Source organism: Colletotrichum acutatum (genome assembly GCF_030867785.1).
Source record: "Colletotrichum acutatum strain CBS 112980 chromosome Unknown BDZ83scaffold_13, whole genome shotgun sequence".
NCBI classification, from domain to species: Eukaryota; Fungi; Ascomycota; class Sordariomycetes; order Glomerellales; family Glomerellaceae; genus Colletotrichum; species Colletotrichum acutatum.
The window spans coordinates 241,706-264,891 of record NW_026849007.1 but is presented as its reverse complement, the minus strand read 5'-3'; the positions used below and the strand labels follow the sequence as shown (position 1 = coordinate 264,891).

Genomic DNA, 23,186 nt, shown 5'->3' with positions numbered 1-23,186 from the left:
GCATCCAAGCGTCTATGAGACGATTTTGCTGCAGTTCGGAGCCGGCCTCTGACCTCGCCTCTGGTCTGCATCCACCCGGCCACTGATTACTTACTCAGCGATGTGACGAATCTATAACACTTGCTTCGCATGACCTCCTTCGCCGTCGGCTGCCTGCCTCACATGCCGTTATGTGTCGCATGCTTGTTCCACGAAGGCAAGACGGCAACCAGCCAGCATTGATGTTGAAAGATGCTGATTCGGAGACAGACGGGGTTACCTGTGGTTTCGATGCGATCAGCCGTTCACACTCTTCTATCCTATTCACACCCGTGTGACATGCGGGTGGGGCAGACGTTCGGAAGTACTTTGCAAGGCACGCAAGAATCAAGAGGCAGAACTGAGGGCACAGGCCGGGCGGTCTGAATATGTTCTACTAGCAGCAAAGACCTACCTAGCGGTCTTGCTTGGCTGTCTTCCTGGGAGATCGTCCTCAGTAGCACCGGCGACAAACCCCGTGCATTTCCGGATTCTTCTACGGCGAGGCGTCCCAAGGTTGAGTCCGGTTATACGGACACGCGCGTGGCCAACGCCGATGAAATGCCAACGAGTGATTGATGCGTCAATCAACACACCACGTTGTCCCCAATTACGCCAAAAAATCCCATTGGACTTCATGTCTCTTTGTTCTAAATTAGCGAGAGTTTTTTTTAGTTTTTTTTTTTTTTGGATTGCTTGTCGCTGGCAGTGGCCATACTCGTGTTCCCCGTCAAAGAAGCCAAATTATGTATCAACAAGGCCATGAATTCAAGGTAGCGAACGCGGATACGGACGATCAATTCGTCCCAGCCACCTGGAAACTTCGCACATACCCCAGAATGCAAGCAAGGAAGTCCCACCCGAAAGCATAGTCCCACTCGCAGCATACCAATCAGATGCATGTTCATAAACGCAACGTCGTCTCTCAACCCATCGCAGCTTGTTCACTGATTACCAAGATCACAAGTGTTTTCTTACGAAACCTAACCGCGATCATGACTGCGTAGTTGACACGTATGTTTGTGCCTGAAGAGCGGCTACAACTAAGCTCTCGTCAACAAAACGATGTGTCACGCCAACCCACTGGTTTTGCAGTCACCTCTGGTAACCGGTTCGGTCAAATCGGTGGCTCCGCGTTGTTTCCTGTTTGAGAGAAGGAGAATTCCCGAATGTCAACAAAAAATTCGATATTCGAGACTCATCTCGCGTGTTGTCTCTGCCAAAAGTGGGAAGCCTTGGCCGTGGTTACCGTTTTGGCTTAACCGTCAGCCTCTTGGAGGCTTAAAATAGCAGGATTGACCTTGGACGTTGCTCCGGATGGGAAATGAAAATCCCCGCTCGTCCAGACGAAGCCCGAGATGGATGGAGCGGAGAGAGAAACTTCAAGGTCAAGGTGCCACTTGGAGAACCAAGCCCCATCAATCTTCAGACGACCCGCTCAAGCTCGGTGAGCACTGTGGCACTGTCCAGGGGTTTCGGTTTGTTTTCCTTCGTTCCTCCACTATTTGACTCACTGAAGAATGTTCGCCGTCAGGGGAGATGCGGGAAACCGCACGACGATGGAGACAGAACAGACTGGCTGGGTCTTCTTTCTGGTCTGGACTCGCGGCGTCGGCTACTCACCGACTTGTGGCCAACTCCGACTCTTTATTCAGGGGCGACCGTTGGGGTCTTGGGCCAAGACGCAGGGCGAGCGCCGGGCCCCATACGAGTTTCGAGCGCAGATGAGCCGTGTGCTGAATTAACAAGTTGTCGGGGCTCCGATTCGAAATGGTACGCTGTGCTCCGTACGTCTCTTCTCCTGCGTCGTCCTTGCAGGGCAAGGCGAGCCCGGGCGGCCGCAGCCGGGGGGAAAGTGTCTGTGCAATTGGCGCGGCCATTCATTCTGCCTGACAGAGGTTCAAGTCGGGTTCACCGGGTGCCAAGGGCGGTTACCAAACGTTCATTCAGTGAATAATCTGGGATGGTGAGCCTAGGGGAGGGTCGAGGATGTCCCACAACTGCCCTCGCCTCGTGCGTTGTGGGGGGCAACTGATGAGCAGAAAAGCTAGGGAACTGAATGGATTCTCCATCAAAGTCGGAGGCATTTGGCCTGAGCCATGTGGATTCGACCGTTGCTGCAGCCTTGTCTTGGGATTCTCCGAGAGTTGTAGAGTTAAAGACTCCAGACTCCAGTGATGCCTCCAATGAGCGGTCGATCATTTGGTGGGAAAAGCTGAGGAAAGAGACGATATTGCACCAACGTTCAGACTTGAGAGAACTTCGAGTGGAGCCAACGGCCAGGGGAGCGGCAGCGGCGCCCAAGCTTTGCCGGCGATCGTCACAGGTTCAGATTCACGGTTGTACGGGAACCGGGGCCACCGCGAGCCCTGCACTTTTCTCACCCGTCCACTAGGCCCTGCCTGCCCTGTCCCCGTTCGGCCCAATGAAGTTTGCAAGGAGAAAACTGCAGGGAGAGTCTGAGAGAGAGGGTTGAGCTGGTTTTCAGCTTGTCCAGTCCAAGGTCCAGGGTCCCTGCCTGCGCCGGGCAGTGCTAGATGCCATGAGGTCATCAAAACCCCTGCTCTCCTTAATCTCTCCGCAACAGGTTCTTCCTGGTTACCAAGCGGGTTGAAACTCTTTTCGCAGTCCTTGTTCACCCTTTTCATTGCGGCTGGCAGCAAAATGTCAGTTTTCCAGTAGTCATCACTGGACGATAGTTCGGACAGGCTTTCCAGTGAGCGCAGAGAGAGACATCATCAACAATAAAAAGTATTCGCTGACAAACTGTTGGACGTTACGAAATGTTTTCTTTTTTCTTCTCTTCTAGCGCCGAAATTTGTTCCAGAATAAAGGTAAATTAGCCAGAAAGTCTCTTGCACTACAAGTATCGTACACGCCAAATGAAACGCACATCATTCGCTCCCCGTTGAAAAAAGTTCATGGTCCTCGTGGTCCTCATGGTCGAGGCACAGATGAGATCGTGCCCCGACTAAAATTTAAGCTTCAGTCTAATCTCATATTTTTTATGAGGCTGAAGTTTTTTGTTTACAACTGCTTCTTCAGCCCGCCGATGGAGCCAATGCCGTCTGCAACGTCGGCTGCCTGCTTGTTTCCCTTGAGCTGGTCTAGCACAGTGATCGTTAGCGGATCATGGGGACTTATCAAACGGTTCTTGGGGGTTTATCGACTCACCATCGACAAAGTCTTGTCCTGCCTTCATGCCCTGTGCCTGCATCTTCTTCTTTTCGGCTTCCGCCTTTGCCTTGAACATCATGATGCTATTGTGCGCAATAAGTGGTTAGCTTCAAGACCGGACGGAGACGTTTTGAACCGCTTTGTTTGTGTGAAGAAAAAAAAAAAGGTAAAAACTCACCCGACTTGCTCGATGAGGGGGTCGAGCATGCCTTGCTGGTAGGCGAAGGTACCTCCGAGGAAGACGGCGAGGATGATGGCGAGGGAGATGATGAGGGAGTTGGTAGTTGAGGTCTCCATTGTGAGTAAGTTTTATTTTTGTGGTGATGCGTATCGTGTGTGTGATGTGAGTATGAAGGGGAGTGGGAAGACGATGTTGCGCAAGCCGTTTATTGAATGATTTACAAGTGAAGAGATATCATGTCATTTTCAATTTCACTGTCCATTACTGCTCATTTATATCTTCAATCTTCAAGCATCACAACTCAAAAAACTTGATCTGGCGCATATATTCTCTCTCACATGCAAGTTTGCGTGTGTGTAACGCCTGCTTTCTGTGCCTCTCTGTCTCTCTATCTTGCGCGCGTGGTATTGAATGTGAGTGAGCGAGAAGAGGGATCGGCAATGACGTCTCCCCATCCCCATTTTCATGCCGGCCTGCCTTGCGTGGGGTTGGCTACGCCGCATGGAAGGAGGGGCCAGAACGCGCAGCCGGGAAGATCAGGGTCTCTGGGTCGCAAACTTGCGTCAGAGGGCGGCGACATTACAGCAGAAAGAGAAGAAGACATCATTCTTTTGTTTCTTTCAGTGGACATGGTAATGGGGGACTGAGTGATTGAGACTTGATGGTTGGCCTTGGTATGGCCCTTTCCCACCTCATCCTACTATTCTCATGTAGGTAGCCGGCCGGGCAGGTTGAAACCGGGGTTGTTACTGGTCGGCGGTTTGACTGTATTCCCAACGGGGGCCGAGACCACAACTTTCCCCGCAACCTCATTCTGCGTTACCTTGGTAGGAAAAGTAGAGAGCTCTTTTCGGCTCCGAGGTCGTGCGGCGGGGTTATTTTCCGCCATAATGACTTCAGTGCTGGGGTCGTCGTCGTACGACTTGGCTCAACTCAGGACAATGAGCGGCCAGGGTGGTTGGTTCGGTTCCCCGGGACTGGACTGGACCCTGGTACGGCGCGAGGTCTGGTTATCGATCTCATTGTGCATGAGATGTGAGGGTTCATGGCATTCGTCACTATACTTAAAGTATCTGGGGTGAGCTGTTGCCCTCTGGCGGTCTTGTTCAAGCCTTAGCATGGCCCGTAGCCGTTAACAACTCTTTTCCCGAGGCTATGAGCTCGGCAGTTGCGAAAATGTGAGGTCTTCATCTCGGAGGGGGTTGGTTAGGTTGGTTAAAGTGGTTGCAGTTGCATGGGCTGAGTGTTATAGGGTGCTAGGTTTGTCTTATATGCCAACTCATTGCCCTTACACTACGCCGCCGGAATAGCCACGTTCGGGTATTTGTTCTAATGCGCCCCCTTTTGGCTTTTGGAGGCTGGCTTGATGGCTGAGATTAACCGTCTATTACCGTTGAAGACTGTGCGGACAGGGAGCTGCGATATTTCTGTGTTATAGCCTCACCAGGTCGACGCTTTCACAACCTCGGTTTGATGACAATGCCATGACATGATGCGCTCTACGGTGTCGGGTTTTGATCTTATAGTATATTATCTTAATAGACTTGGATAGGCTCGGTGGTGTCTGCATACTTATCCCACCGTGTACCTTCTGGGCCTTATTTCTCGGCATTGTGACAACTCTTGCACGAAGTGAGAATTGATATTTTACAATCATGTATTTGGATCCTACAGAGCCGCTAACAGATACGATCGAACTGTCCTTTTGGGTTCTCTCGCAGCCCGGCATCCTTGGGAGATTCTTCATGTCGCGAGTCCGTGGCTATATATTTGAGCAACGAACGATTGTCTTCTCAAGTGTTGTCAATCTGAAAGTCTTTGGGTACAGCATTGTCCGGCTTTTTATTTAGTGGTTCCTTGTCTCGTCACAGCCATTGCTTATTTTGATCATATCACGCTGTTCAAGAGTGAGAGAGAATGAAGAGGTTTGATCAAGGCGCCAGCTTGAAGACACATTCAAGTGCGAGCATAACCGCCCTCAGCCATCCTTGTAGTTTGGACTAGTCTCATTCTGTGGCTGTATTCCATCTCTCTGGTTGCGATGAGTCGTGTGTGTTTGGATGTTGCAGGTTACATCTTGATGTTATGCTAAAGGCACGGTGGCATCACGTCAAGGTCGTTTTGTCTATTGTGAAGGTGATCATAGGCTCTTGGAAATGGGTCAAGCTACTTCCTTGCTTGGGTAAAATATACTGGCCAAGCGACGGCTCAATTCAATCTGCTCATACATCTCGCTCATGAAGATATTTCACTACCTGGCTGTTTTCTTCACACCCAAGTCGTCCCGCCCAAAGCATTTTGGTATCGAGGCTCCCCACGAGACTAGAAGCCACCAGACGACCTCACCTTCTCAAACGAGTTCTAGACTCCTCATTTTCCAGTGCAGTGCTTCCACTATGAACTGGCAGTCTCCTTCTTGGCCGTGACCTCAATCTCAATCTTCATCACATCCTCCATCAACGCCGCCTGGATCATGGTGGCTGCGGGGCGGACCTCGCCAAAGTACTTTTGAAGCACCGGCCAGGTCTTTTGAAAGTCGTTGCGGTCGGGGAGGATGTAGCGGACGCGCACCACGTCCTTGATCTCGGCGCCGGCCTCGGCGAGGGCGGCGGCGATGTTCTCCATTGTCTGCTCCGCCTGCTCAACAATGTTGGGGGATATGACGCCTGTTGCATAGTTGTAGCTGTGCCATTGGAGTAATTAGCACATTATCCCATGTATAGATGGGTGTCTGTCAACCATGATATCAATGGGTGGTGGGAGACACGGACCCCGTGGTTCCAGACACGAAGATGAGATCGCCCGAGACCACTGCACGGGAGTAGCCGATTTGTGCCTCAAAGGCAGAACCTGAGCTGATGTTTCTTCGAGACATGATGGGCTGAAAGAAGGGCCGAAGAAAGGTTGATGCGAACTGATGCGAGATGGTGTGTATGTCAAGTGTATTTGTGGAAGGAAAGGGAAAAGGACGTGGTGGATATGATATAAGAGAAAAGAGGTTGAGTCACTCACAATATCTTAGGTATTCCCACATGTCAATCTCGCGATTTATACAAGAAAAGATGAACTAAGCCAATCAGAATCTTGTGCACAAGCCCGTAATGGCCGTATTGGGACACGGGCTGGGGATGGAAATGACCTTTGAACATGGTATCCAAAAAGACCGCCCAGCCTCAAAGCGACGCGAACACAATCAGGACTGTATGAGACGCAACAGGTTTCGAGGCTCGGCATACACGGTCCTGAAGGCGTTTGAAGTGCGCGAAAGGTTATTCGAGTACGATGCCGGTGTTATTTTCACGCGCGATGAGTCAAGCAGCCATTTTGGGGTTACCTCTTTACGGATAGGCCAACGGGCGGGTCTCTTGGAGATAAGATACACCTTAGGTGAAGCCATTCACCGAGCCAACCTGAGTATGAAGAAATAGAATATGTTGAGGGCGGCCTTGCTAAATTCCTCTTCGATATCTATGGAAGTTTGGCGTATTGTAGTGAGCGTGTGTGAGAAAAAGTCTAAAAATCAAATGATGATAGGACGAGCGGGGAAAGGCGATTTGGACTAAAGATTAGACGAGCTGCAGTTCGCCGCACTGTTCAAGATGGACTAGATTATGAAGAACACAATCCAGGTTGCCTTATTAACATCACAATCTTCGGTCCTGCCCTAAAGTATCCAAGCAATGATGACCTTGGCGAAGATCTTGACGCCCGATCATGCTCCGGGACGGTATGAAGAAAGGTACCTTCCTACCGATCGTCTTGGAAGGTACGAGTAAGCCACGACCTGCCTCCTTTTCCTCAAATTGGTCATCACGCATCTTCGGGACTGCCTTCCTTGACTGGAACCCATCTCATCCATATGGGTCCTTCTAGAAGAGAGCTGGGAGGCAGGTACGTCGAACGGTGGCCTGATGTGCCATCACTTCCGGTTTCTACAACTGTCCCTGATGTCAGTCTCTTCCACAACGTCAGACCCGACTGCCCTCCCCAGCATCTTCGTTCCAATTCTTTCCTGTAATCCCCTTGTCAACCAAATTCAAAGCAATCGATTTGCGAGCTATACATCGGGGAGAATTTAGTTCAGCAAACAGCAGAAGATAGAAGAGTCCCAGTTCAACTACCATCATGTCCGTCTCGCCATTTTCGGAGTTGTCGCCTCCGCCCTCCTTGACACAAGAATCTACTCTCTACTCCGACTACGGTCCAGACGGGGAGTCACAGACCCAGAACCGAGCTCAGGCCAAGTCCAAGACAAAATCTACCTCCCAAAAGTCACCATTCCTCAAGTATCCGGCCGACATCCAGCGCCTCACACGCCGCGGTCTTTGCACCTACGGCATCAACACGGGTCCAGTGCCAGATGACACAGACTGGACCAAGCTTACTGTTCCTATGCTCAAGGAGCAGCTCGCCATGCGTGAGATGCCGGATGATGGGAAGAAGAGTGTTCTCGTCGAGAGGCTCGAGAACTTAAGCACGTACAAGCCTGAGGTCGTTGCTATCAGAGACGCTCCTGACGACAAGCCATTCGGCCCTATCTCCAAGAACACCAGCAGCAACGGCGAGAAGCGCTTCTTTGTTGACACAGCTGACAAGAGCCACGTTGGTTCTGTCAAGAAAGCGATGAACGAAGACATGTTTGTGATCAAGCAATCCAACGATTTCGATGGTGGAGTCAGCATCAGCATCCGCGGGACTGGACCCGATACATACGAGGTCACTATCGGAGCAAAGACCTCGTGCACCTGCTCGAGCATAGTGGGTAGCGCCGAAGCATTACCAAACAATTGCTGACCTCAACTAGATGTTCAGACCTCGCAGCAATTGCAAACATATAATCTGTCAGCGGAAATGCTACCTTTCTCTCTCGCATCCCATTACTGACGAAATCGCAGACGTTCTGACACATGTCTTCCGGGCACCAGCAGAGCTACTCCCACAGAGAACGCTCTTTTCCGAAGAGATCGAGAGGCTCATCGAGCGTGCCCCTAAAGTCCGCTTCACAGCAGCGGAGGCCAGCCAATACCCCTCTATGTCGGACGGTATTGCGAAGTCCAAGGACGACAAGTCCTGCCCCGTCTGCTTCAAGGACATTGGCGAGGCAGAAACCGTGTGCTGCACTAAGTGCGGCAACCACACCCACTCATCTTGCTTCGACGTGTATACGCATCAGCAAACCGGATGGGCCCTCACGTGTGCTGTCTGTCAGGCTGGCTGGTCGAAATCGGTTGTCTAGGAGAAAGATGGCAGCTTCTGAACAAGAAGTCTGGAGGGGCTTTGCTGCTATGAGACATGACTTTTGAAGCCGTATGACTGGCTTCGAAGGGGCAGTTGGCAGAAGACTTGACGGCGCAGCCGGCTCAGCAATTATTTGCGGTGGAGGGGGAAGCTAACTCTCCGGCGTGTTGTGGTAGGACTTGACGGGCTTGAAATATCAATGAAGACGCATCTCAGATGTACTTTATCATCTCTATCAAACTTAAGTCCACGGAAAGTTAATGAAAATGGCTGGCAGTGTCGATTGCCTCTTCCTCTTAGTGTAAATAGATTCATCCGAGCTTGTCAAGCTTCAGTCACGTTTGCATGCCTTATATTAACTTCACCCTCGCCATATCGTTGCCAGGCTGTTTCACCTCTTATATGTACTGATTTCTTTTGCTATTTAGGAGGCGGCCAACCAAAAGTCTGGTTGAAACCGTCTTGGTACGCATCCAAAGGACGGTGACAAACTGTCTTTGCAGATTAACCGCGCTGCGACGACTTGCACTATACTTGGTCACCCTCTCCCTGCTTGACCAACTCCTCTGCGCGCTGAACGATAGCCCGCCTGCTCATTAAACTGTACATTGTGCTTCTCAAGTAGCTTCCTGAATTTCTCTTTCTCCTCATCTCCCTCCACCAATTCTATGACTCTTTGCCCACGATCATCCCAACAATCTTCTGCTCCTGCTTCCAAAAGCAGCTCAGCGATTGCTTGATTCTTATAAAGAAAAGAATCATGTAGCAGACTTCTTCCAGTTCTACTTATTCTCCTTAAGCTGGCCCCGTTTTCGATTAGAATCTTAGCCATATCTGCATCATGGCTTTTGATAGTCAGAACTATTGGCGACTCTAATCGTAGACCGGGCACTTCAAGGTCTATCTCGGCTTTGGCATCTTGGATGAGCCATCGGACAAGTGCTTCTTGCCCATTCATAACCGCGCAACGCAGTGGTGTTAGAATGCCTCCAGCTGACGTGTTCACAGCAGCAGGGCTCTTCTTACACATCAATTCCACAACACTCTGTTCCCCATCCCAAGCAGCTTGATGTAAAGGTAATCTCATAACCCGATCCCTGGCCATGACGTCAGCATCGATGTGAATAAGCCATGTTACTGTCTCCCACTTTCCCGAAATCACTGCTAGGTCTAAAGCAGATCTTCCTTTCCTGTCTTGCAGTGTTCTGTCCGCAATATTCCATAGATACTCAAGTGTGGCTTGTTGCCCATAGAATGCAGCCCAGTGAAGTGCTGTTTCCCCTGGGGCGTCAAGAATGTTAATGTCTGCGCCCGCCCCTATCAGCAACTCGACTGCTCCCACAAAACCTGTGATTGCGGCACAGTGTATTGGCGCAACTCCATCTCTACCTTGCGCGTTGACGTCTGCCCCCTTTTCAAGCATAGTTTCGATGAATCCATAGAGCTCCTTTGCAATCTCGTAGTCCTTTTTGTTACATAATCGATCTCTTCATATGGCGTCCGAGACTGGCAAGCATAGTGCAATGGGGGCCACTCAATCCGAATCTCGTGCATTGACGTCTGCTCCAGCTTGTATCAAGGATGAAGTGACGTCGTCATCATGCACCCCATAATGAAGAGGTGTCCAACTCAAGATATCTTTTGCGTTGATATCTTCTGCACGACGTATCGCCTTTATGATGCGATTGTAATTTTGAGTTCGGGCTGCTTCGTGTAGATTTGTGAAGTGAAACTTTTCGCGATACTCATCGTTACTTTCGCTATAGCCGAGGTTTCCTCTGTAAGCTGTGGACTGTTCCGAAAGGCTGCACTTCCATGATCGCTGTTGACCCTCATACATTTTCAGAAGACCGGCGAAAATCGGCTCAACTCCAAATGGCCCAAGGAAATTACGATCAAGCTCGTTTTCGAGATCTTCCTTCGCCGAACAGACGTCCGTGGACTCTGTTGCATACGGAGACCAAGAGTCCCATTCGTGTTCTTGTTTATTGGCCAACTCAAAGGCCAAGCTGACTCGCCTCAGGAAATCCACAGTCATGAATGTTGCTAGAGAGGATATTTCACTCTCAAGTGGGAATGTCCTGGCGACGCGGATCAACCACAAGTATACCTCTCCCGCCTGCTGCCAGTGCTGCAAACTCTCGTGATGTCGAGCCTTTTCTCTCGTTAAATTGATAATACCAGAATCCCCAGAGAGCTTGTTTTCCGTGCTAGGGGCGGGTATCATGCTCAGGTAAACGTCGCTGATGCTGCCGAGTCCGGTGCTCTCAACGTCCTTAACCAGCTTCGAGAGCTGGCTATTGTGGAGGACAAAAGACCTCCAGCTTGTATCAGCCGTCGCTTCATGTTTTGGACGTGTTTCAACGGGTCCTTCCAGCGGCTCTTCAAGAGTCCTTGCTGCAGACCTAAAAAAGCTCGAGAAGATGTCCTGCGCGTACAGCAACTTCGAGGGACCGGAGGAACTCGGCGGCAAAGAAGTCATAATTGGAGTTATCACCCTCTGTCGCAGGGGGAGTCTTCGGTGTTTCCTCTCTGATCGCGAATTCGGGCAATTCTTCTACACCATACCGCCGGCGATCGAGTTCAGCTCCACCAGGTCCCACAACTCTGTACTTTTCCTTGCATAAATCTTGAGTAGTAATTCCATGTTCTGGGAAGTTCGTCAATCTTGACAGCCCTAAAATCCTGGTTGTCTCGGTGGGCATCCACCACGCGAGGTCTCTATGCAAACTCTCCGTATACGGGCCTAGAACGCGCAAACCAGGACTCGAAGGCGACCCTTTGACGCGCAGCCACTTGTCGTCTTTGTTGTCTCCCACTATGTTCTGGTGGTTCGTCTCCTCGTTCTTCTCAAGTTCATCAACTGAGAAAAGCCACATCGACAAGGCTGCTTCAAGCTCATCTGCATGAGCATTCCATTTCCCTTCTATTCGGCTCAAGCGAAAATAGATGAGCTCTCCTCCATGAGCTACGAGAGACCAGGCGAAATTACTTTGCTTCGAGTCCCGGAACAGAATGTTCATTGTAGCCTCAATGGATCGTGCAAGAGAAACAGCTTCCGCAGATGCGGGCCCCTGCCAGCTTGCCAGCTGCGCCAGGTCTCTCCTGATCATGACAATACGATGTGCAGTCGAAACCGTTGAGCTGGTTTGCGGAACGTCGTCCTCGAATACTTTGATGTGTGCTTGCAAACGCACAAACTTCCAAGTTTCAGCCTTGAGCTCAGCTTTAGATACCCGCAGGTCTCCAGGTATCCACTGGCTATCCAGAATATCTGCGAACGTCGTTGCAAACCAATCGAGTTCAAAACCTGGCCGAGTTTGAAGAGATTCTGGTGGATTTGCAAGACCCCGCCGAACCCAGGCCCTTACACCAGCCATCAAGAGGATGGCACCAAGCTGTGCAATAGATACTGACCAGTGTAGCCCACGCAGACCAACGAACTGCAAGATGTATCCACTTAGACTGACGGCAGTTCCAATGGTTGTTTTCAACTCCAAGGAGCCTCCAGGCGTTTCGTTTGAGGGGGCGGTTTCTTGTGTTGCTTCATGGTTCGAGTGAGATCCTGGTGGCTTAATCTCATTGCGCCTGCGTTCCGATGTTGTGATGAAAGACCGTTTGGTTTTCGCATAGATTGCGAAAGAGTCGAATAACTGATCACTGACGGTTTTGGTTTGCTGTAGCCAGACCAACTGCGCCGTCAATTTGTGAGAGGGCCGGAATTCCTCTTCGACAGTGCTGCTTTCTACAACGTGGCCGCAAAGGAGAAGGCCAACAACGAGCAGAAGCGTCCCCACCCAATGGCATGGGAACGCATACTGGGCGACTGGCTCTCCATCCTTGAGAAAACCTAATGATGGATAATGTACGGAACATCCAGCGCATGCAATAAGTCCTAGCTGGAGCACAATCCCCCATATTGCTGCTATGCGTGACTCGGCTCTGCTTGTGATATTATGAGAGTTGAGGGTGATATTTGGCGAGCTCTTCCGTGGATTCCGCGTGATAATGATATATGACCTCGGTGTATTGGCTGAGTGTGATAATTTCTCCTTGTCTTGTTCCGTGTAAGTCGATAAGTTCAACGATACTGCCTTGCGAAAGAGATTGGCCGAGGATTCGTTGTCTAATATGAGAGTGAGAGCGTGCACATTGAAACCACTTGAGGAACTCACCAGCAAAGTATTGTTTTTTGACCTCATCGAAAGGCATTACCTCCACTTGAGCACCATCATTCACCCCAGACTCTGGCAGTAAGCAAATAAACTCTGCCACTGGAGCCGACCCCATACATCTCACAACCTCATGACCGTTCCAGAGCTCGCAGACCTCTGTTGAGGTAGACGACATCAACTCTTGTTCAGCAACAGCGAGATTCTCTCTAGCTCTGCCGATAAGAGCTTTCAGGAATCCGGCCCCCCGATTCTGATTGCGCTAATCATTATGGTAATAACTCCCAGAGGCACCATGGCCAGAACAATGTTATCAGCCCAGCCGACCGATTGACTCATGAACTGCATAGTGACCCTCTATCCAAATAGGGCGAGCAATCTTTTAATATACAGTCTATCAGTATACATGCTTTTTGCCTGGGATGAAAGATCTGAGGGTGCGAGACTCACGATGCTAGGTCTGAAAAGAGATTATTGACGAAGTCGTCTCCATCATCTGCTGCAACGCTCGCAGCGAGAATAACCGTGAAAAGAAAGGCTCGTGTAATGTTTGCTGCCGTTATTGCACATTTGTGTGCAATCAGTTGTCGAGTTTTGTGTTGCTGTTTCATCGGCAATATTGAGAAGGTGCCTCTAAGTGATTGTTAGGCGCTGGATGTCAAGAATATATGTATGCTTTCTTGGTGGTTTGAGAAAGAATGGCTGAACGAAGCATCCGCTGGGGACTTCTTATTTTCAACTGAAGGAGAACGGGTTTCAACATGTGGGTGCGAAAATTTCTATCATTTGTGACTGCCCAACGTATCGACCTACAGGCAATATGCATATGCAATATGCCCAATTTCCGCTGAGCTTTTCGCCTAGTGTTGAGGCCATTGACACGTATTATAGCTGAGATATCTCCAACTGGTGTATGATCTTCACGATTGGCGGCTATACGGCCGTGAACGCGGCCGACCACCTGAATGCGGTGACAGTTCCACCCTTTTCGCTGCACAATTGCACAAGAGGAGAAGTAAAATTTCGTCAAGCCGCTTCAGAACTTGGTAACTAGACTGGTCCTCGTAGGTGCCATTCCGATAATAAGTTCCCCAGGCACGGCTTGCGTCAGACAAAAGAGGCGACAAGGGCGCCTGCGCCGAACATGGAGGCAACTGTGATGAAGCTGGCAGTGGAGAAAAGGGAAATGCCGCTGAGTCCGTGTCCAGAAGTGCAACCTCCACCAATTCTCGATCCAAGGCCAATGAGGAAACCTCCTACTACCGCCAGCTGTGGCGAGACAGCCGTATCAGCGGCACCAAGGGCAAACTCGGGGTATGCTGTCGCGACAGCCCACGCGCCGGCAGCCAAGCTCGCAGAGAAGAGAATGTTGCTATAAGACGGCTTCCCCTTTTCGCCACCACCCTGGACCGCCCACCAGAAGTACCGTCCAATCTCGTCGTAGGAAGTCGACACACCGAGCATGGACTTGCGGGTGAGCAGCGAAAAGAGCTGCGCCAGACCGATCAGGAGTCCGCCGATGGTGGGAGCGACGACGGCATAGGGGCTGGCGGGAGTGCACTTCATGCTGGCGTAGATGACGCCCGCGAAAAGGGCCTCCACGCCAACGAAAGCGACGGCTCTGCTCAGACCGGCGCGCTCGTGGATGGTGAGTTTAGGGTTCTCGGGTGGTGCCGAGCTGGCGTTGCTGGTGAGGAGTTTCTGGAGGAAGCCGGTCCACATGATGCCAGCGAGGACGGCGCCACCGAGGACGTAGACGCCGGATTTGGTGCCGACGGCGATCTGGGCGAGGACGGTGCCGGGGCAGGAGCCGGAGATGGCCATGCCGGCGCCGAGGACGGAGCCGCCGAGGATGTTGCCGTCGTACTGGGAGAAGAGGCCTAGACGCGAGGGGCTGCGGGGCTTGGGCCGGACGTAGCCCGCCTGGTCCAGTACGAGGACGAAGACGCTGTATACCGTGTCAGTTGTGTGGAGCAAAGCAGGTGCTGGGAAAGCTGGACGTACGTGCTGCTTGCTGCGGCTGCAAGGAAGGCCTGGATCATGTGCCAGTTCTCGAACTTGAGCTGGGCGATGATGACCGAGGGCTGGTAGACGCCCGCCGCTACCAGGGCTGCGCCGAATGCGGCGCCGGATAAGACCGTTGTTGCCATGGCTTGGTCGGCTGTGGATGTGTGAGTGAGTGTGTGTATGTGTGTTTGTCCCGCGGGGAGCGTTCTGGGACGAACTGCTGCAAGCTGGGAGTTTGGCTGGTATGTGTTGTATATATGAGAGGTTTTCTCTTCTATGACTGGTTAAGCGAGGATGAGGTGGTGATGCGTGGTGGAAGTTCAAAATCTTCTAACTCTTCGAGCTGTCTCGAGACGAACTTATACAGTCTAAAGCCAAAACTGCCACAGAAGAGTTCAAACGTCTGGGAAGGTTATCGAATTTGCCAAGTTCTCGGGTCTGCTTAGTGAATCAAGCCCGAAAGCCCAGATACGTTCGGGGACTTGAAGAGAGAGGGAAAAATGGACCGGTAGCGGGGCCCTTGGTTAATAATCTTCCCCCCATTGTCAAAGGCCGAAGAGTGAAGAGGGCCAACCCCTGTAGAGCCTCTACCCGCCTTGGTCAAGTAAGTGGTATTGGTAAAACCCCGTCCCGTGTTCTGTTTCTGCGGCCGAGCCGGGCGTCTGGGTTGCCTTTTGTCAAAGGCGGTTTAGAGTGTAAGTGACGGATGGCGAGTGGCGTTGATTGTTAGACCTTGTTCCCTTTTCGGATAGCAATGACGCCTTTTAGGAGCTAACTCACGACATGGCGCTAGCTTATTTCTAGCCCTTAGGAAATGTGTATCCGAAGTTTTCTTTATGGTGTGAGACAAGCTACCTTCTCTGAAAGAATATGGCGGTTCAATTTGTACGCATCTCAGATCCCCGATGAGAAAAAGATGCAATTCAAGAACAGGTGATGCAGGTGGTGCGTGCGCCATTGTGGACGGTCGGCAGTTCAGGGACCATGAAGTCCGTCAGCAAAGGATTGATTGGGCAGAGCAAGGTCTCCGAAGAAGGGGGGATCAATAAGGTTGCAGGAAATCAGTTAAATCCCGTCCCAGGATGGTCCTGGATCCCAAACCCGAATTCGCAAGGGTTATTCTCTCTCTCTTCCTTAAGCCAAAGGGCCTGGGAGAGGACGGCGACCACTTTGAAGAAACGGTCGCCGACGTCGGGGAACTGCCGGAACGCACGGGCATCACCGAGAGTGGATACCCCTTCTTCACCGGGATGGATTACATCTCTCGGGGCTTCCGTAAGCTTGGGCTTCTTTCGGTGACTACTACCGTGACCGAGGGACTTCATGCTCTCTAGATTCTGGATTCATGGACGGCGAGGATCAAGTGAGATATTTCGAGAGTTTGGATATAAGAGTTGAGCAAGTGACCATGCTGTAAATCATTCATCTTGAAACTACATTAGTAGCAAAATCACCAAAACTAGCCGATGAACCGGGTCAACCAGTTGCGAGAACACATCCACAACGCCTCACTTACACACTCAAACATGGCTCAAGAGCCCGCAATCCACGAGATCTTTGAGCCGGTCACAGGCACATGGCAGTACATCGTAGCCGACCCTTCAACCAAGGCCGCAGTGATCATTGACTCCGTCTTGGATTTTGATCCAGCAAAGAACGCCATCTCTACACAAACAGCCGATGGTCTTCTCGACGTGGTAAGAAAGAATGGCTACAATGTTGTCAATATCCTAGAGACACACGTCCACGCCGATCACTTAACGGCATCCAAATATTTACAGTCTCGGCTGCGAGAGGCACAGGACGGCGCCGCCCCCAAGATCTGTATCGGCAGGCGGATCGGAGTCGTGCAGGAGAGATTTGCCGAGAAGTATGGCATCTCCAAAGACGAGTACGCCAATGCCTTTGACCGACTGCTCGACGACGATGAGGTTTTCGAGATTGGAGACCTCAAGGCTAAGGCCATCCATCTGCCGGGCCATACCCCCGACCACATGGGCTACATGATCGGAGGTGAGCACTTCCCCACAGACAGTCACGAAGAACTGTCAGCCCCATACTGACCATAAATTTCAATAGCAAACGTCTTTGCGGGCGACTCCCTCTTCAATCACGATGTCGGGTCCGCGCGGTGCGACTTCCCCGGCGGCAACGCCCGCGACCTCTTCGCGTCGGTGCGCCGGCTGCTCGATCTGCCAGAGACCACAAAGATCTGGACGGGCCACGATTACCCGCCGGCCAACCGCGGACCTCTGGCGGCGACGGAAGTGGCGAAGCAAAAGACGGAGAACAAGCACCTTGCGCAGAACGTGACGGAGGAGGACTTTGTCAAGTGGCGCGAGGAGAGGGATTCAGGGCTCGGTGAGCCTAGGCTCATGCACTGGGCGCTGCAGGTCAATGTGAGGGCTGGGAACATGCCAAGTCCCACCAAGGCTGGAGATCGGTTGTTGCATGTGCCTGTCAAGATGCAGGGCGTGACTTGGTGAATGGGGTTTTCATATCGTGTACTAAGATAGGGAGAGTGTGGAAAGGAGCTTGTTTCAACTCCCGTGTACATGAGATGAGAGACATGGAAGCGTCTATTGTATAGTAAGTTAACTCCGGCCACGGTCATGAATCAACTTAGGCAAATCGTCTTCGCCAGCCAGTCTTCCTATTTCGCATGTGTACATGAAGTTATCACCAAGATCGAAAGGGGTAGAGAGCATGTAAGTGTTGGTGTTTCTGACAAGGTACATTACGTCGGTTGGCCCATGCGTTGCAGCCCCCCGCGCCACCGCCGCGTGGGGAAAGTGCCGAGGTCTCGTCACTGAATGCGGGGAGTTCGGCCCCGGCTGAGTGGAGGGACAGGAGGCCGGGGGACGTCTACTCCCCCCACCAAATCACAACGTCAACATCGGCAGCGACCCGGTATATCATATTATTAATCTCGCTCGGTTCAATCATTTGCGTTCAAATAAGAGCTGGCGTGGCCCCCATTCCATTGAGTTTACGACACTGAATTGGATATCTACAGTATCAGTGTTGACGCAGCACTTTGTATGTTGACCATGCCTCACTCTATCACCGTCAAAAAAATCGAGGGGAAGCCCGGAAAGGTGTACTATCCGTAAGAAATGTAATTCCACTGTCAATTATATTACCGTGATTAATTTGAATCCCAGCCTCCAACTCAATGAAGTCCCAAAGCCTACCCCGGGGCCCAAAGATGTTTTGGTGCGATTAACGGCCGCCGCTCTCAACCACCGTGATCTCTTCATCCGGCGCCACCTGTACCCAGGCATCTCATTTGACCACCCCCTCATGGCAGACGGATACGGCATCGTAGTTGAAGTAGGAAAGGATGCAGACAAAGGCCTTCTCAACAAGCCAGTTCTCATCACACCCAGCCGCGGCTGGGCCTCGAGCCCGGACGGGCCGGAAGACATTCGCCAATTCAGCGTCATCGGCGCCACCCAGACGTACCCGGACGGCACCGCACAAGATTACCTCGCCCTCCCTCAAGACGAGGTCGAGCTGGCCCCGGAGCATCTCACACCCGCCGAAGGCGCCGCCCTACCCCTCGTCGGCCTTACGGGCTGGCGTGCGCTCGTGACCAAGAGCGGAAACGCCGAGAAGGGCAGGAACATCCTCGTCACGGGTATCGGGGGCGGCGTGGCGCTCCAGGTCCTCCAGTTCGCCGTCGCGTTCGGCTGCAACGTCTACATCACCTCTGGCGATGAGGCCAAGATCGAAAAGGCCAAGAGCATGGGCGCCGCCGGGGGTGTGAACTACAAGAAGAAGGGGTGGGAGAAGGAGCTGCAGGCCCAGCTGCCCAAGTCGCGGCCGTACCTTGACGCCGTGGTCGACGGTGCCGGCGGAGAGATTGTGGGAAAGGCGGTCAAGGTGCTTAAGCCCGGCGGTGTCATTAGCCAGTACGGCATGACGGTGTCGCCGCAGATGGACTGGCTGATGCAGGCTGTCCTCAAGAATGTAGAGCTCAAGGGCACGACTATGGGTTCGCGAGAGGAGTTTAGAGACATGGTTGCCTTTGTGAGGGAGAAGAAGATTAAACCTGTTGTCAGCCGAACGGTCAAGGGGCTGACGAACCTTGAGGGCATTGACGGGCTTTTCAAGGATATGGAAGCGGGCAAGCAGTTTGGCAAACTTGTGGTTGAGTTTGAGGAGCCCTCTGTGTCGCCTAAGCTGTAAGGGGGAACTTTGTGTTTCACTGTACGACATAGTACATGTAGAGTATCCTTGAGAGCACTGAGGATTTCTCTGAATTTAATCACACTTTACAAGAATTAAAAGTGCTCTTACTCGAGGAAATCATTGTTATTCGTACAAACTGGTTCCTTTCGGTTGATCGCTATCTAAGAGACTTCTCAGTCAACTCGTACGTCCATTCCGTATAGAGGCTAATTCAGCAAGCCTGTTGTGTCCTCCAACGTGACAATCAAACGTGTAGCCTTGAGAATCTTGCTGTCTTCAGCAGAGCCTACGTTCCCGAGAGGCATAGTTGCTATCTACCAAGAGGATTTGCCTAGAGATGTGTTTGCGCCTTCTCATTGTCTTTCAAAAGAGGTCACACAAACACAGACTCTACCATGGGCTCTTTCATAGGACTTTCGGTACTTGCTTACGTTGTGCCTTCCCTATTCGGTTTCTCCGGTTTCTCCTGCCACCTCACTCTTGGTGTGTGCTTTTTGATCAAGCCAAGTGTAAGTCGGTGAATATACGCACGTGATATGTGCCGTTAGAAATAATGGATATTCACCTTCAAACTTGGCCACTGGTTTCTTCCAGTCTACCCTTTCCTCTTTTCTCATTCTGAGCAGGGGACACCTCTCAGACGTATTTCTCTTGCTCGCTGAGTTTCTTCTTTCACCCACAATAAAGAAGAAAGGGATCCTGTCTCTCCCTCACCCATCTCAACCACAGCAAAACATCAAGCTTGTCGCTCGCGAACTCATACCACTGGTACAGTTTACACAACCCTCCACGGTGTGGAATAAAGCCATGTTCTTTGTCACGGTAATGGCCTTGGCGTTCCTTGCGAGCGTCAATGTCGTCGCCGCTACAGGTGGAATTGCAAGCCTCAACACCGTTGAGATTCCCACTGAAGCCACCTTCAGCAACGGTCTTTCCAAGCGCAACTTGTCCATCGGCCCCCACCTTGCTCCTAGAGACTTCCCTCACGACAATCCCCTCAACATCACCGAAGAGGAGGCCCTCAAGCACGGCCATAAGATCATCCCCGTCAACAAAGAGATCTGGGCCCACCTCGTCAAGACCGCCGGCCTTGATCGCAAGCGCAAGACCATCGAGTATAACCGTGAGCAGCACGACGAATATGTCTCCAGTATCGACAAGCGAGTCCTGAAATGCGGCGAAAACTACGACCTCGAGAAGGACCCTCCTGACCCGCAGAACTGGTGCACTCCAAGCCCCATTGTCGGTGACTGCCAGCTCGGTATCTGGTGCCAGGCCGACTGGCCGGGCTGGAGGCAGTGGCCTGGTCGCGGCTGGGTCTTCAACAACGCTTGCGAGCTTTTCGGAGAGAACGTGCCTTTTCAATGGGGTGACTGGCAGCCGATTTGCAGCTCCCTCCCTTATGTTACCCTCTTCTTCGCCCACAAGGACCGCTGGCCTCACATGGCGTAAGTTCTGTCCTCTCAAGACTTTGTGTCGCTTCTTGTTGGATGAAGACTAATACAGTCTACTCTAGATACGGTGGCAAATACTACAACAGCTACGCCCCTGGATGGGAGATTTACTATCCCGAATCGCCGGAGGGTGGCCCTTTCCCGGCTAGCTACTATTATCATCGTACCTTTGACTGCTCGATGAAGCCGAAGAATTGAGGCCAGATCGGTACAGGTGTTTGAAGGGGCAGTCGAATGCTGGAAATGATTCCTCCGCATGACCGATACCTCGATCACACGCCTTCGGCAATGGGAGGAATGAGTACGGCTTGGCTTCGAAGAAACAGGACTTGCCTGGAGAAACACAAAGGTTGGAGATAGAGTAAATCCTGGGTCGCCTAGCTTAGGTAGCGAACACCACCTTAGTTTCTCAAGACAATCGCATTACACATCGTAACCTTTTTCCTATATTGACATTTCGCTTTTGATTTACAACCCTTCAGATGGTGTAGTCTGGTCAGGTCGCCGACATGTCAGAAGACTCTTGAACTCTTGAATGGAAGGGTATCTTGAGTGAGCTAACACCTCACCTACGTACGTGGCGACCCCTTTTCTGCAAAGATGCAACAGACACCTGGCCCAGTCTACACACTTTCTTCCACCCTCTCTCCGTTTCAGACCATCCTGACCCCTCACTCGTCGTCCTCGCTCTTCTTTCTCTTCTTCCTCTTGTGACCGAGCTCTTCGGGGGGTATAAAGTCCTTTTCCCTCTCGCGCAGCTTCTCCTCCTTCTTCTGCTTCTGCTGCTCCAAGCGCTCGGCCTGCGCGGCCTTGTTTTTGGCCTCCTTGCCCAAAAAGTACTCGCCTGTCTCGATCTGCTTGTCGACCTTGCTCTTCTCGGGCGCGGGCGGGAAGGGCGTGTAGACCTTTTTGGTCTTGTCCGTGACGTTGTGTGGCACGCGACGGCGGCTGAGCGACTTCTTCTTGAAATTAGGCAGGAAGCGATCCCAGCTCTCCTCGGCGAGCTCCGGGTCCTTTGCGAGCTCGCGCTTGATCATGAGCTCCTTGACGTGGTAGATGGGGTGGATGTTCTCCATGCAGTCCTGGACGACGCGGCGCACCTCCTTGAGGCCCTTGTAAGGGCCCATGACAGAGACAGTGCTGCCCTGCACCAGGATGTAGGTCTGGGTGAGCAGCTCGAGGGCTTTAAGGGTCGAGCCGTTGGGGCCGAGGATGCGCTGGCGGCGCTTGACGTAGCGCTCCTTGTTGCGGACCAGGTTGCGAATCTTGATGATGTCGCATGCGACGCCGTCGTCGAGGATCTTGAGAGCCTGCGGTGCGGGCACGCTTCGGGCCAGGAGCTTGATGAGGTCGCGGGCGTTGAGGATGGCGGCGGGGTCAAATGTTTTTCTGTAGGCAGAGAGCGGCATGTTAGTTGCTGTGGTGGACTAGGCATGGCATTGGGGGAGTGGATTGCAAATTGAATACGGACCTTGTTGTCTTGACAGTCATTGAACCCTCAATCAAGTCGAGAGAGCAAGCGATGCCCGTCTTCTCGAGAGCCTTTGTGACGAGAGGCCATGCCTCCTTGAGGTACACTTCGCGGTACTTGGGGAAGACGATCTGGAAGGAGGATTCCTCAGCAAATGTGCCGCCGGCGTTGTCGGCCGGTGTGAAGGCGTCGATTTTCCATTTGTCGATGTCGTCCGTGTCCCACGGCTTGTCCTTCTTGTATGTGGAGGGCATCTTGTCGGTTGTCGCGTGTTTGCAAGACAATGGAATCTACGCCGAATTGTATACGAGAAAAGTTTCGTAGTTACTTACTGGTGGCTGCGGCGAACTTTTTCTTATCGATAACGCTGGGGACGGCACGTGGGGCACACCGGTTTTTATGGGGCCCAGTCTGGTATCCTCAAGGTGAAGCCGGCCTAGCTCACATCGTGGGAGGTGAGGACAGTGACAGTGACAGTATCAAGGGCAGTGGCTTTAATCTTGACAATTGCTGCAGTACGAATGCAACTGTAACTTAGTGGCATGTCCGGAATGCCCATCGGTTCAGAGTTTCCAATCAGTCCAGGGCTGCTGCTTTCATAGTTGCTATGTAGTTGCAACCCCTTTTGTGCAAGTCACAACTGGACAGCGATGTGCGGGATTCTGGCGAAGGCTGTTTTGGTATGTCACTCCGAAAACCACGTCCATCCGAACAGAGTGATCTATCGCATATATGTGTCCAAGTTTTCGAGGTGTCTCACCGGCGCTCCAAATCGGGAATCTGCAAAGCGTATCCGTACCTTATCACCCTAAGGTACCTTAAGAGTCGGCGTCGCCGTGAGATCTTCATATCAGATAACAGCGAACCTTCTTTCAGCGCTTATGCTTGCGGGTACTGGGGCCATTGCGACCCCCCCAAGTATTGGCTACTCTTTCTGATGATCAGGAAGAGAAAACTTCAAGATCCTGACACATCAACACAGCGCGTGCTGTAAGGCTGAATGGGGTAGCCGATCCAATCAAATCGCGGCTTCCGTAATACGGTCCAGTGGGACAACCAGCTGGGTAATCAGTATCGCCGATAGGCTCAGTTGGCAGTTATCGCGTCCCGTCCATCCCCAGTAAATTTGGCCCTCCATCCTCATCGATTAAGGGGATGCGGGATGAAATCAATCCGTTCGCCATTCCATCTATCCTCCCCTATTCCAAAAGTCAACCAACTTTTGCATCCAACGTGCCTTCGTAATGTCTGAGACCTGGCTGTAGCTTTACCTT

At 51.8% G+C, this 23,186-nt stretch overlaps 11 protein-coding genes across 11 annotated transcripts; 4 read left to right on the top strand and 7 right to left on the bottom strand.

Moving 5' to 3' along the window:
• Window positions 1–3,045: 3,045 nt before the first annotated feature.
• BDZ83DRAFT_748572 (uncharacterized protein) lies at window positions 3,046–3,492 on the bottom strand (the record flags this gene model as incomplete). Its single annotated transcript, XM_060513632.1, has 3 exons — window positions 3,046–3,125; window positions 3,193–3,278; window positions 3,374–3,492. 3 exons carry the CDS (start codon window positions 3,490–3,492, stop codon window positions 3,046–3,048), a joined length of 285 nt encoding a protein of 94 aa, XP_060369174.1.
• Window positions 3,493–5,442: 1,950 nt separating this feature from the next.
• On the bottom strand, window positions 5,443–6,365 carry BDZ83DRAFT_606809 (endoribonuclease L-PSP). The gene is made up of 2 exons (XM_060507397.1): window positions 6,148–6,365; window positions 5,443–6,059 (listed from the first exon to the last, which is right to left on the bottom strand). Exons 1-2 carry the CDS (start codon window positions 6,249–6,251, stop codon window positions 5,771–5,773), a joined length of 393 nt encoding a protein of 130 aa, XP_060369173.1. The 5' UTR covers window positions 6,252–6,365; the 3' UTR covers window positions 5,443–5,770.
• A 1,136-nt stretch (window positions 6,366–7,501) lies between these two features.
• On the top strand, window positions 7,502–8,612 carry BDZ83DRAFT_748570 (SAP domain-containing protein; the record flags this gene model as incomplete). Its single annotated transcript, XM_060513631.1, has 3 exons — window positions 7,502–8,134; window positions 8,181–8,217; window positions 8,272–8,612. The coding sequence occupies 3 exons, from the start codon at window positions 7,502–7,504 to the stop codon at window positions 8,610–8,612; spliced, it is 1,011 nt and encodes a 336-aa protein (XP_060369172.1).
• Window positions 8,613–9,032: 420 nt separating this feature from the next.
• BDZ83DRAFT_67515 (ankyrin repeat-containing domain protein) lies at window positions 9,033–10,233 on the bottom strand. Its single transcript, XM_060511146.1, has one exon. It carries the CDS (start codon window positions 10,035–10,037, stop codon window positions 9,153–9,155), a length of 885 nt encoding a protein of 294 aa, XP_060369171.1. The 5' UTR covers window positions 10,038–10,233; the 3' UTR covers window positions 9,033–9,152.
• On the bottom strand, window positions 10,149–10,823 carry BDZ83DRAFT_762890 (uncharacterized protein; the record flags this gene model as incomplete). Its single annotated transcript, XM_060515210.1, has 1 exon — window positions 10,149–10,823. A coding segment is annotated over one exon (675 nt), but the record flags the coding sequence as incomplete, so codon positions are not given.
• BDZ83DRAFT_67527 (uncharacterized protein) lies at window positions 10,824–13,219 on the bottom strand. Its single transcript, XM_060511149.1, has 2 exons — window positions 12,790–13,219; window positions 10,824–12,740 (listed from the first exon to the last, which is right to left on the bottom strand). Exons 1-2 carry the CDS (start codon window positions 12,962–12,964, stop codon window positions 11,020–11,022), a joined length of 1,896 nt encoding a protein of 631 aa, XP_060369169.1. The 5' UTR covers window positions 12,965–13,219; the 3' UTR covers window positions 10,824–11,019.
• Window positions 13,220–13,893: 674 nt separating this feature from the next.
• BDZ83DRAFT_748569 (YeeE/YedE family protein) lies at window positions 13,894–14,936 on the bottom strand (the record flags this gene model as incomplete). The annotated part of the gene is made up of 2 exons (XM_060513630.1): window positions 13,894–14,734; window positions 14,791–14,936. The coding sequence occupies 2 exons, from the start codon at window positions 14,934–14,936 to the stop codon at window positions 13,894–13,896; spliced, it is 987 nt and encodes a 328-aa protein (XP_060369168.1).
• A 992-nt stretch (window positions 14,937–15,928) lies between these two features.
• BDZ83DRAFT_606798 (metallo-beta-lactamase superfamily protein) lies at window positions 15,929–17,641 on the top strand. The gene is made up of 2 exons (XM_060507396.1): window positions 15,929–16,806; window positions 16,873–17,641. The coding sequence occupies exons 1-2, from the start codon at window positions 16,260–16,262 to the stop codon at window positions 17,277–17,279; spliced, it is 954 nt and encodes a 317-aa protein (XP_060369167.1). The 5' UTR covers window positions 15,929–16,259; the 3' UTR covers window positions 17,280–17,641.
• A 202-nt stretch (window positions 17,642–17,843) lies between these two features.
• BDZ83DRAFT_569240 (zinc-binding dehydrogenase) lies at window positions 17,844–18,984 on the top strand (the record flags this gene model as incomplete). The annotated part of the gene is made up of 2 exons (XM_060504168.1): window positions 17,844–17,902; window positions 17,958–18,984. The coding sequence occupies 2 exons, from the start codon at window positions 17,844–17,846 to the stop codon at window positions 18,982–18,984; spliced, it is 1,086 nt and encodes a 361-aa protein (XP_060369166.1).
• Window positions 18,985–19,794: 810 nt separating this feature from the next.
• On the top strand, window positions 19,795–20,639 carry BDZ83DRAFT_748565 (uncharacterized protein; the record flags this gene model as incomplete). Its single annotated transcript, XM_060513629.1, has 2 exons — window positions 19,795–20,435; window positions 20,504–20,639. The coding sequence occupies 2 exons, from the start codon at window positions 19,795–19,797 to the stop codon at window positions 20,637–20,639; spliced, it is 777 nt and encodes a 258-aa protein (XP_060369165.1).
• Window positions 20,640–21,112: 473 nt separating this feature from the next.
• On the bottom strand, window positions 21,113–22,166 carry BDZ83DRAFT_716565 (ribosomal RNA assembly protein KRR1; the record flags this gene model as incomplete). The annotated part of the gene is made up of 2 exons (XM_060511858.1): window positions 21,113–21,830; window positions 21,913–22,166. 2 exons carry the CDS (start codon window positions 22,164–22,166, stop codon window positions 21,113–21,115), a joined length of 972 nt encoding a protein of 323 aa, XP_060369164.1.
• Between the last annotated feature and the right edge of the window lie 1,020 nt (window positions 22,167–23,186).

What these genes read in the sequence shown, in the direction of transcription:
- BDZ83DRAFT_606809 (XM_060507397.1), bottom strand. Translation starts at nt 6,251, where the DNA reads ATGTCTCGAAGAAACATCAGCTCAGGTTCTGCCTTTGAGGCACAAATC. An exon ending in TTCGTGTCTGGAACCACGGG is followed by an intron (nt 6,060 to 6,147) that starts GTCCGTGTCTCC and finishes CCAATGGCACAG; the next exon opens with CTACAACTATGCAACAGGCG.
- BDZ83DRAFT_67515 (XM_060511146.1), bottom strand. Translation starts at nt 10,037, where the DNA reads ATGCTTGAAAAGGGGGCAGACGTCAACGCGCAAGGTAGAGATGGAGTT.
- BDZ83DRAFT_67527 (XM_060511149.1), bottom strand. Translation starts at nt 12,964, where the DNA reads ATGTCGTCTACCTCAACAGAGGTCTGCGAGCTCTGGAACGGTCATGAG. An exon ending in CAAAAAACAATACTTTGCTG is followed by an intron (nt 12,741 to 12,789) that starts GTGAGTTCCTCA and finishes CTCTCATATTAG; the next exon opens with ACAACGAATCCTCGGCCAAT.
- BDZ83DRAFT_606798 (XM_060507396.1), top strand. Translation starts at nt 16,260, where the DNA reads ATGAACCGGGTCAACCAGTTGCGAGAACACATCCACAACGCCTCACTT. An exon ending in CATGGGCTACATGATCGGAG is followed by an intron (nt 16,807 to 16,872) that starts GTGAGCACTTCC and finishes AAATTTCAATAG; the next exon opens with CAAACGTCTTTGCGGGCGAC.